Genomic DNA, 11,747 nt, shown 5'->3' on the forward strand with positions numbered 1-11,747 from the left:
ATTCTACGATGAAACTAGAGTTAGCCTCTAACTTCCAGAAGGACGTGAACGCGTCTGACAAAGACAAGGAAGGTTGGTCAGCTGTAATATTTCTAGAGTGTCTTCTGGTGGTGGCTCCAAAATGTTTTGGAGAGGAATATGCTTCGATGCTCGTACGAGATCTATAAATGCCAAATATGCCTTTTGCTCTGTTTGTTGGACCTGATTTTTTATTCATGCAGGACAACGCTCGTCCCCACGTGGCTATTGACTACCGATGTTAATATCCTTTTCTCAGAGTGGCCACCTATGAATCCTATAAAACATCTTTGGGACTAACTGAAAAAGAGGAATCGGAGTCGTAGTCACCCCGTTTCTAATCACAACTCATACATGTCGCTATTTAAAAATGGGAGAATATACCGCAAGCTTTTGTTGTAAAGGAGGGCCTACTGGGTATTAGGGTTGATATTTAATGATTCTAACATAGAAACCTCCATGTGCAACTTTTTGTATTGAAACATCTTCAGAGAATGCTCAGATCCATCGGATTTATCGCTTAATGACTTTTTTCCATCAATTCAAGAAGCTATTGAAGATATTTAGAACCATAATTCGGAGTGAAAAAAATTGGTTTGAGCGTATAGAAGAATGTATAAACCTTAAGAGCGCAATGAAACACTTTATGGCGATATGGTTATATGGTGCGACCACGTAAGAAGATATTAGATGGTTAAGAAGAGTCCCATAGCTATTACCCAGGGAATGAGGACGAGGAAAACCCATGAAATCTTGGCAAGATAATATCGATAAAGATAGAGATAAATGGAGGAAATGATTGGGAAAAGGGAGACAGTGGTAGCTAGATCCAGTCCCATAGAACTTTTGTCTAGTCACCTGTCCTTTTGTTCCTAATTTGACCCTTTTATGAATCGAAACAATCTTATATCATTAAGTCACATTTCAACGTCAAAATGGGACGAGTTGAATAACGCGCAATAATTTAATACTTGCGTTTCAAAGAGTTTTTCATCTATTTTCTGTTATTTATGACAAATATTGAACATTTTAACCAATTACCAGACCTTGTATAAGCGGACTATCATGTAGACTATTCCATAGATCCGGTCCCATAGATCTTTTGTCTAGTCACTTGTCCTTTCGTTCAGAGTTTTACCCTTTTATAAATTGAAAAAGTCTTACATCATCACGTTGCATTTCAATATAAAATGGGACGAGTCGAATAACGCGCAGTAACTAAATACTTGCGTTTCAAAGAGTTTTTCAACTACTTTCTGTTATTTATGCCAAATACATTTTCACCAATTACCAGACCTCGTATAATATTGTGAGTATTTTAATGATCAATTATCTCGTTGTGTAAATCTCGCGAACAGAATTTTGTCTGTAGGTAATTGGTTAAGTTAGTAGGTTACTTTGGGAGTATTGCCGTTACCGACCATTCTTTTACTGTTATTCGACTTGAAAACATTACCAACAACAAAATTAATCTCGTCACACACTCCGATCGCGAATATAGTGAACAGAATAAAAAAAATGTGACAGTCGGCGTACAAGATGTGGAGAAGAGATGCTTTTCTTAGTGGTGTTAGTTGTATGTAACGTGAACGGTTATCATTTGTTGGGTCGACAGATTTTATGGTCAAATTGGGAAAATGATGAATTTGGAGGCTACAGAAAACAAATTGGTATTACAGGTAAGTTTCTGTTGTAAATTATTAGAACAACTAAATAAATAGATTGAGAAACTCGATGTTGCAAGATTAGTATTGTTGAGAATGTTTGTGAGGAAATTTTTTTATGCTACGTCAAATTTTTCACCAGAATGGTAAACGCTCCATACAAAAAGTTGGCTGCAATGAGTGAACGAATTGGTAAGCTTCTAAAACTTAAGGATTCACAAAATTTAGGGAAGTTACTTCCACAGTAAAGCTAAACGGACAAACCCTACCACCAACAGACAGGTTGAAGTACTTGGGTATCCATCTAGACAAGAACTCACCAGGAAAACATTCTCGTTAAAAGGAAACAGTTAGGAATTGAATTTAGCAAACACTATTGGTTGTATGTATGGATTTGGGGTCTCTCTACACTGCGACCCAAAGGATCTATTGGATCCCCCTTTCTTGCTACCATACTGGAGAACCCAGTGTTTAAAGCTGATCCATCAATCCCATTTCTCTTAAAAAGTGTAGAATATGGAATGGATATGATTGCCAGAGATCTTCGTCGTCTATTTGAAGCGCTCTTGAGTTTTTTAGTCCTCTATGCAACAAAAGCTGCACGCCACATTATCTGCTATGTCTAGCGTCTTCAGGAGTTTGTTGAAGCGACAGTGCTCCCATAGGACTCCTGTTAGTATTCGTAGATACATTAAGCAGATCTTCTCTGGTTATAGTTTCCCAGGAAAGTCTTTGCCTGTCTCAGCCCAAGAAGAGAACCAATATTTGGTTTTCCTCTTATCTACTTTCTTTTCCAGTGTTTTTTTATTGTTCTGTAGCTGATACCGCAGAAGGGTTCTGGTCCCATGAAAGAGTTTGTTTTTCTTCCCTAGCTCGTTTAATTTTTGTAATAAATCCCAAACGAGTTTGGTTTCATGATATTAGAGTTTAGAGCTCTAAAGGCTGCTTGACTAACAGACAGGATGATGATCTCCTGTTTACGATGGTTCCTTTCTTGATTGAACTGAACACATTTTTCAATTGCATAAATTTCTGCGCTGTCCATTATTTCAGAGTGTTTGGTTCTGGGTCCATACAGTTCTATTCCAACTTTTTCGATGCATCATCCTGAAGCACGTCAGGTTTGGTCATTATTTAGAAACGGATTTTCTTCGATGATTCCGAACATTCTAACTGATGTCAAGCAATACTATGTTGAGAGGTGGGAGATTTAGAATCATTTCTAGTGCAGATTCATTGCACATAAGCAATCCAGTCTTTGTATCTTCGAGAGAATGTTCCTCGTGGTATTCAGACTGGTTTTAGTACCCCAAACCACTGCCCCATATGTGATGATTCGTCTAACAATTGCCGTGTACATCTACCGTAGGATCTTTGGATTACAACTCCAATTCTTGCCTACGAGGATTCTGCACACCATCAGATTCGTGATTGTTTCAGAAAAGTTCACTATCTACTGTGATTCGCAGATATTTTCCATTTCCACTCGCCTTCAATCCAATATGGACCCATGCGATCCAGTTATGAGGGCCAGCAACCAAATCTCACCTCAAGATTATAGAGACGTTTTTAGTCTAAAATATGATGAATAATCACCGACTCAGCGTGGTTTATATCCAACAATAAAATCAGGAAAGATCATCAAGTGAATTCTGTCAAATAAGAAATAAGTACTTACAGTGAACGTCACTTAAGCATACCTAACAACAACCCGAACAAACTGCATATTAGTTGAACGATTATTGCGTGGAAAAAAATGGAAGAAACCAAGAAAAAGTTGCGTAAATATTATCCTGAAAGTGTTTCATTACATGGAATGATTTGTAAGTGATTCCATGCTTGCAGCAGTGATCATATGAATACGGATAATGCCGAACACGTTCTTCACCGTCATTAAACGTCTATTCGAATATTGAATTTAATGTTTTTTAAAAGAAGATTGAACACACCTCAATTCTCAAACGGTTAATTCCCCGATGATAAATATATAAGTATTCGAAAAGCTCGCAAATATATTAGAAATAGTATACTTTGGTGTTTAGTTTTGCCACAATCTCACCAATCAAACGTTCACTACCACATAATTTGTTCGTTTGTTAATGTTAACAAAGAGCTGGGTTGCTTCACACGATATAATGATGAAATTATTCGAAATCCTGTTGTAGGAGAAAAGTTTATTTCGGAAAAAGCTGAATTTGAGCACTTGAGTACAAGTAATCGGATATTCCTTCGAAAGTGAAAGTAAGAAAGGTATATGAACTGGGTGGATTAAAGGATTAGGATAGAAAACTGATATCTGTTCCTAAAAGGATAACTTCCGCTACGGGAACTTAATCAATAATTAAATACCTGGATATTAAATTCGAATAACAAACCGATTTAAATTTAATGGTGCATCTCCAAGACTCTAATTAATTGAATTATACTTGATTAAATTGTAGATACTTCTGTTTCCTAATATGTTAGAGGGATAAAATTTAGATTGTACCTAGTAAATTCATTTTAGAAAATGTGCTACTAAAGTCATTAAGCAAAGATGGGTGATACTAGTTTAGATAAGGGGATGAATTGTCTTTTAATTGATGTTCAATGGTTTAATCTTCTATTTTAGTTTGGATTTAGCTGCTTGACTATTGGACAGAATGATGATCTTCTGTATTGCGAAATGCGGGAAAAATTTCAATTGGCAAGTGATTGTGCATTATAAAGTATTGAGCCCTTAACTAATTCTGAACTTTTTTTATCATCTCAATTACAAGGATATGGTGTGATATAATGATGAAATTACTGATAACTTTTCAATCTTTCTACGCGATCTTGAGAAGGGCAAAACGACCGCAGAGGTAAAATATTCTGAAATCAATAGTTTGGAGTGATGATCTTCTGTATTGCGAAATGCGGGAAAAAATTTCAATTGGCAAGTGATTGTGCATTTTTTGCATTATAAAGTATTGAGCCTTAACTAATTCTGAACTTTTTTTATCATTTCAATTACAAGGATATGGTGTGATATAATGATGAAATTACTGATAACTTTTCAATCTTTCTACGCGATCTTGAGAAGGGCAAAACGACCGCAGGGGTAAACTATTCTGAAATTGATAGTTTAAAGATTGGATTTTATGATATTGGAACTCCAATAGCTGCTTGACTATTGGACAGAATGATGATCTTTTGTTTGGGATGGTTCCTCTTCAGATTGAACTGAACACTTTTTTCAATTGTAAAAATATTTGCTTGGTGTGTTTGGGAGTACCATGTGGGAGATTTAGAATCACTTCTGGTGCAGCTGTTGGGTGAAATATCTGGACATAAGCAAATCAGTCTTTGTACCTTTGAGAGGTTGTTCCTCGTGGTATTCAGACTAGTTCTAGTACCGCAAACCACTGCCCCAATTTGCGCGGATTTTTCAGTTGACATTGACACTAAAAAGCGAGGTTATGCGTCAGTTCTCTACGCTTTCTGCGATCAATGATTGTTTGATGATCATGGAATTATGTAGAAGAGTATTTTTAGAAATAAAATGTTTCATACATAACGTTCCAAATAATGTTCGTCCATTTTTTTTTTCGTTGCAGGAAGAGTGTTTGTAACGATGTTTGGATTTCCTGCGAAATGTGAAAAACAAGGAGAGTCGCACGCCTGTACTCTATCTTTAGCATGTTGGTTGGTAGGTGGATCGAGTCAAACAGGATGTGGTGGTAATCCTTGGTTGGTAGCCTGCTGCGTTACCAGAAACAAATACGTACCGTCCGTTATTCCATATGAAGACTACGATGATTTACAAGACAGTTTCGAGTAAGTGGTTTTAAAAGATACATCGGTTGAAGTATCATCAAAAAATAATTATTCCATATGAATTTTTCCCAATTCCTACTTTACTAATCGGCTCTAAAGTTAATAAGAAGAGTACTGCCCCTTTTATCACACAGGTCTCTTTTTCCAATGTTGAACTTACATTCTCTTTGGATCTTGTTCTTTCTCTGCTAACCACTTCTTTCTACTGCCTCCAATTCCTTTTTTCCTTTTAATCTGTCTCTATTATTTTCTTCGTTACTACTTCTCCAGATTTCCAAATTACTGATTACTGCACTTGTTTAGTTTTATACCAGGACTTTCCCGCCAGATTAAGATCTGCTAATCCACCAATGGACATAGTACCCATTCGTGCTATAACCAAAACCACGTGGCTTTAAACAATCCCCACAGAGATGGGCTTTCTGTATTTTTTGCTTGCAGCTGATCCATTAAATAGACGCCATATCCACATTATGGATGTGATTAACGTCTCGGAGTCTCGCTGTTGCATGGAGAAGAAAGAAACAACAGATGACGTCATCTATGAGTGCCCAACAATGTGATTTGATCGATTTTTCGGTCTCAATAATCCTAATAATCTCAACCTTTTCTTTAGTGAAGTTTACTTAAATCTGAAGTTACTTCTAATTTCTCAAATATCTCAATCGTCATATATCCTTCAGAATTTTTTTCCCAACAGTAAATAACGTTGTTTCCAGATTTTGGTTTATAATTTTTTTCAAAATCAGCATCGAGTGCTAAAACCGATACAAATAAGGCACTTTCTAGTAAATACGCCCTCACATTATTGAGAAATAGGGGAAAAGATGATTTCAATTAGCAAGTGATTGTGCTTTTTTTGCACTGTGAAGTATTGAGCCCTTAAATAATTCTGAACTTGGAGTAGGTGGGTAATGGTCGTGTTCCGCGTTCATACATATTCCCTTTAAGCCTGCCAACTAAGTAACATTCATTAAATGAATTTTGATCTACTTATTGTTTTCTTTTTCGAAAATTCTCAAAAATTAAATATTTTTGAGGTGACATTTACAAAGAAACTTTTTTAACTACAGTCTAGTGTTACATTTTTTCAAAAAAAGCTTTCAAAAACTAAAAAAGTAACTAAAAGATACAAATAAGACACTTTCAAGTAAATACACCCTCAAATTATTGCGAAATGCGGGAAAAGATGGTTCCAATTGGCAAGTGATTGAGCATTTTTTTGCATTGTAAAGTTTTGAGCCCTGAACTAAGTCTGAGCTTGGAATAGATAGGTGCATAGCCGTGCAACGATCTTTCTGAAACTGGAGGTGCGTGCTTACTAATTAGGCAAACTGATTCAAAGGGCATAAGGGCATAATAAACTGTCAAGAAAGTGGATGAGTTCAGTTCTTTGAAAACTGATCTCAGCGTAAAACAGGAGAAACTTTTTAGATGACAATATGTAACTCAGTAATTTTTTTGTTTAGATTCCAAAAAAATTCTGGATATTTGATACAAAAAAGAATAGACGATTTTCCACTACCGGAATCGGAATACGATGATTGCGGTTTATCGGGAGATCGTATATTGAAAAAACGAATAATTGGAGGACGCGAAGCTAATTTTGGACAATTTCCTTGGCAGGCGTATATAAAAATCGGTACTTTTCAATGTGGAGGAGTTCTAGGTAAGTGAAAATATATACTTTATCTATTCTTACTTGTAGTATCGAAGAATTCCGAACGGAAAATTGATATATGAGTGCGAGTTTTAAAGAAGCGTCTATAATACCAATTCGCACGACAAAGCTACAGATGTTTACTAGTTAGTAACCTCGGTAAGAAATCAAAATTTCGCTAAAGAACGTCCGAAAACTTTTTCGAACAATTATCAATGTCCTTGGGTTATTACTACTGAGAATAAACTGTCTAATTTGCACCACTCTGATGCAGTAGCTACAGGGTTGCCATTCCAATTTTAAATTGTATAAAATTCTGCTGAAATTTCCCATAAATATGACAGAGATATAAGTTTAAGCAGACACATTCTTTTTACGTACACAAACAATAAAATAAAACCGAGGAAAAGTAACGTAACTATTATCCTAACGAAATGTTTTGTAAATGATGATTCTATTAAAAAAATTGTCATAAGAACCGTTTTTCTTCTGTTTAAAACTGTATTATTCAATCATTTATCAAGTTTCTATTCGTTTAGTAAATAATTTTTATGTTTCAGTATCAAGAAAATTTGTTGCAACTGCCGCACATTGTATATTGAGTGTGAATGTTGAAAATATTTGGATATATTTAGGGGATCTTGATATCCAAGATACTGGAATCGTTGAAGAACCGGCCCCAGCTGATTTACATAAGGTAATGTTCGAATTGAAGAAGACAGATGTCTACTAGTAGCAAAGCATCAATAGGAATCGATTTTTCATAATCAAATTCTCGATTTTAAAAGATCGAATCGAAAATCTCGACTGGTTGACGTTAGTCCTAATCGATGTTTTGTCACTTGAGTAAAAGGGCATTGAGCCCATTGAGAGTTTTTCATATTTTTTCCTTTTCAAACAATGTCACTAGACGTATTCTAGCATAAGTTTATGAAAATCAATAAGTGCGAAAGAGACAGAGAAATCAATGAGTGCGAATAAAATCACAGCAGACAGCGCCATCTGTTCGTTAATAGCCGCACTCTGATATTAGTGCAATACTCCTCAATCGATCTATTTTATTTTCTGTGAGATTGGACGAGAAATATAAACGCTACATTGTTTGTAAATACATTTATTCACCCACGGTATAATGTCCGTTATCACGTGGTTAACACAGATTATCGGTTTTTGTGTCAAGTGTTGTTGTTCGATCCTTTCACTGTTTTGGCTACATTTCGACTCCCCTCGAGTCAAAAATCCTCATTCCGACTGTCTGCGTGCACAACAAGGATGGAAAATATCAATTCCCCACGTTTTAAATACACGTCGCGCCATCTGTTATTAGCCACACTTTACTACTCTTCCTGGCGTGCCGTCATGCGTCTTCTGTACTTGTCTCTGAGCTTGCTCGCTCGTCTCTTCTTTTCTTATACACTATTTGTAATAGTTTTTTTTTGTTTTTTCTGTGTCAAAAAGTAACTGTCGCTTCTGCATCCTGTCCACTTTTTCCTCTTTTTGGTTTCCAATTTCCGTCCACTTCATAGTGTCCAAGCAAAATATTGGGTGGCAGATTGTCGAGTACGATCTGCGAAGACTAGCAACGCAGTGGTCGACCAAATGAAATGACGACTCCTGAAATTCTGAAGGAAATCCAATGGATAATCGTCGACTGAAAGTGCGCGAGCTAACAGACATAATAGGCATTCCAAAAAGTGCATAATTGAAAATTTGGACTTGATAAAGGAACACTGCGTGTACTGGAACGACCAGAATGCTCATCTGTGTGCGTGGACAGACATTCATCCGGGAAATCTCGTCGGACGGACCAAATGCTCGAAGATTTATGTGGGCGACTCGCGAACATCCATCATTTCATGCATTTAGTCGCACTGAGCCTTACGTGTTGCGGCAGTACCTACATGTACAGTACCCTTCTCAATCTTTGAACTACAATTGAAATTATTCGCGGTCTTTCCGTTAAGAAACGTTGCCTTGGATGCTTTAATCAAAATGGGTATCAATTTCAACCTTATTTCGTATCCATTTAGTTATTAATTTTCTATGTTTGTTGATATTTCAGGTTCGTAAAAAAGTTATACATCCGAAATTTCGATATCGTGCTACGCAGCCCGATAGATACGATTTGGCCCTCCTGGAATTGGCGATCGAAGCCAGTAACTATTTTCATATTTCTCCTATTTGTCTGCCGAGTAAAGAGATTGAATTAACAGGAAGGGAAGCAGTGGTTGCCGGTTGGGGAAAAATTAAGAGAACTAATGATTTAATTGGCACTAATGTTCTGAGAAGTGCTTCGGTTCCTATTTTAGGTAAAGTAATATTTAAACATTTAAAAATCAGTTACGGCAAATTTCGGATTTTTAGATTTAAACCAATGCGTTCGTTGGCACGAAATGAATAGAATTTTCGTCGACCTTCACGAGGAAATGTTATGTGCAGGTCACGAAAACGGGAAACAGGACGCCTGTCTAGGGGATTCTGGGGGTCCTTTGATAGTTCTCGAACGTGGGCGTTGGACTTTGGTAGGAATTATAAGTGCAGGTTTTGGATGCGGTGTACCTCGTCAACCTGGAATCTATCATAAAATTCCAGTAACGACGGATTGGATTAGAAACGTTATAGCCCAATAAAAATGATGAAGTCTGATGGAAAAATATAAATCTCAGTAAAAAGACTGAAACGACGAATAAATTTTGTTGTTTTTAGTGATAAAATAATGCTAATTTTATAATTGGAAATATTATTATATTTATTAATAAATTATTCACATTATACGTTTATTTTTTTTTAAAATATCTTCCACGTACTAAATAAATGTCAAGAAAACCTCTTCTACCTCTAATACTATTCAATTCAATAGAGGTTGACTCTAAGCTAGTAGAGGGTTTTGTCTATGACCCAAACACGTTGAGTGCTCGTAATAAAGCATGGTGACCGGGATGAGATATAAGAGGGTCAAAAAAGCAACAAAAAGGCAGAAGACATGTCCAAACCTGAGCTGAGTTGCACCCGAATCTTTTTGGTATAATTCATAACTGAAACTTGTGCCCAACACCTCACGCTTGTAATAAAGGAACACTGCGTGCCTTGGAACGAGCAGAATACTCACGTCTCCATCAAAGAAAAGTTAAACCTGTTTGGAATGTGTGTGGACATGTATTCATCCGGGATGTTTCGTCGGACGGACCAAATGCTCGAAGATTTACGTGGGAAAATGGACAAGGATCCAACACTCGCGTACATCCGCAACAAAAAGGCAGAAGACATGTCCAAAAGTGAGTTGAGTTGCACCAGAAACTTTTTGGTACAATTAATAACTGAAACTTGTGCCCAACACTTCACGCTTGGAATAAAGAAACACTGCGTGCATTGGAACGAGCAGAATCCTCACGTCTCCATCAAAGAAAAGTTAAACCTGTTTGGAATGTGTGTGGACAGGTATTCTCCGGGATGTTTCGTCGGACGGACCAAATGCTCGAAGATTTACGTGGGAAAATGGACAAGGATCCAACACTCGCGTACATCCGCAACAAAAAGGCAGAAGACATGTCCAAAAGTGAGTTGAGTTGCACCAGAAACTTTTTGGTACAATTAATAACTGAAACTTGTGCCCAACACCTCACGCTTGGAATAAAGGAACACTGCGTGCATTGGAACGAGCAGAATCCTCACGTCTCCATCAAAGAAAAGTTAAACCTGTTTGGAATGTGTGTGGACATGTATTCATCCGGGATGTTTCGTCGGACGGACCAAATGCTCGAAGATTTACGTGGGAAAATGGACAAGGATCCAACACTCGCGTACATCCGCAACAAAAAGGCAGAAGACATGTCCAAAAGTGAGTTGAGTTGCACCAGAAACTTTTTGGTACAATTAATAACTGAAACTTGTGCCCAACACTTCACGCTTGGAATAAAGAAACACTGCGTGCATTGGAACGAGCAGAATCCTCACGTCTCCATCAAAGAAAAGTTAAACCTGTTTGGAATGTGTGTGGACAGGTATTCATCCGGGATGTCTCATCGGACAGACCAAATGCTCGAAGATTTACGTGGGAAAATGGACAACGATCCAACAATCGTTTACATCCGCAACAAAAAGGCAGAAGACATGTCCAAACCTGAGCTGAGTTGCACCAGAATCTTCCTGGTGCAATTAATAATTAGAGCGGTCACTAAAAATAAGTAGAATGAGTTAAGCATCCATATTAGAAGAAAATACTTGGCACCTCTGATAAGTAAAGACAAGATTGTAAACTCGATAGTCATCTGTAATTGGTGGGGTTGACAGAGGAATCCTCGTATAGATTCTGTGGATAAGAAGAGGAAACTACAAAGGACTTATCATGTCAATGCTATAGTTAAACAAGATTTGAGAAAGTCGCTAGTAAATATGAAAGAATCTGTATTTAAGCTTATAGGACTTTATAAGAAGAAAGAAGAATTTGAAGATGAATAATAGATCTGGAAAGATCACGATTAAATAGGTTGTAAGTCATTTCATATAACGTGGATTCAAATGGAAAAGGAAAATTATGGTTCCAATATCAAAGCTTAGAAGTCTCATTGACAACGAGCCGAAGGTTTGGAAATCATTATCAACGACTA

The 11,747-nt window shown here is 36.9% G+C and overlaps 1 protein-coding gene across 1 annotated transcript; it reads left to right on the forward strand.

Annotated features, from left to right (window-relative positions):
* Nucleotides 1-1,570: 1,570 nt before the first annotated feature.
* Nucleotides 1,571-9,770, forward strand: LOC130895782 (serine protease 27). The gene is made up of 6 exons (XM_057803331.1): nucleotides 1,571-1,697; nucleotides 5,261-5,480; nucleotides 6,950-7,149; nucleotides 7,701-7,837; nucleotides 9,203-9,449; nucleotides 9,505-9,770. Exons 1-6 carry the CDS (start codon nucleotides 1,571-1,573, stop codon nucleotides 9,768-9,770), a joined length of 1,197 nt encoding a protein of 398 aa, XP_057659314.1.
* The last annotated feature ends 1,977 nt before the right edge of the window (nucleotides 9,771-11,747 follow it).

Source organism: Diorhabda carinulata, chromosome 6, assembly GCF_026250575.1.
Source record: "Diorhabda carinulata isolate Delta chromosome 6, icDioCari1.1, whole genome shotgun sequence".
In the NCBI taxonomy this organism is placed as follows: Eukaryota; Metazoa; Arthropoda; class Insecta; order Coleoptera; family Chrysomelidae; genus Diorhabda; species Diorhabda carinulata.

What these genes read in the sequence shown, in the direction of transcription:
- LOC130895782 (XM_057803331.1), top strand. Translation starts at nt 1,571, where the DNA reads ATGCTTTTCTTAGTGGTGTTAGTTGTATGTAACGTGAACGGTTATCAT. An exon ending in AAAACAAATTGGTATTACAG is followed by an intron (nt 1,698 to 5,260) that starts GTAAGTTTCTGT and finishes TTTTCGTTGCAG; the next exon opens with GAAGAGTGTTTGTAACGATG. An exon ending in CCCCAGCTGATTTACATAAG is followed by an intron (nt 7,838 to 9,202) that starts GTAATGTTCGAA and finishes TTGATATTTCAG; the next exon opens with GTTCGTAAAAAAGTTATACA.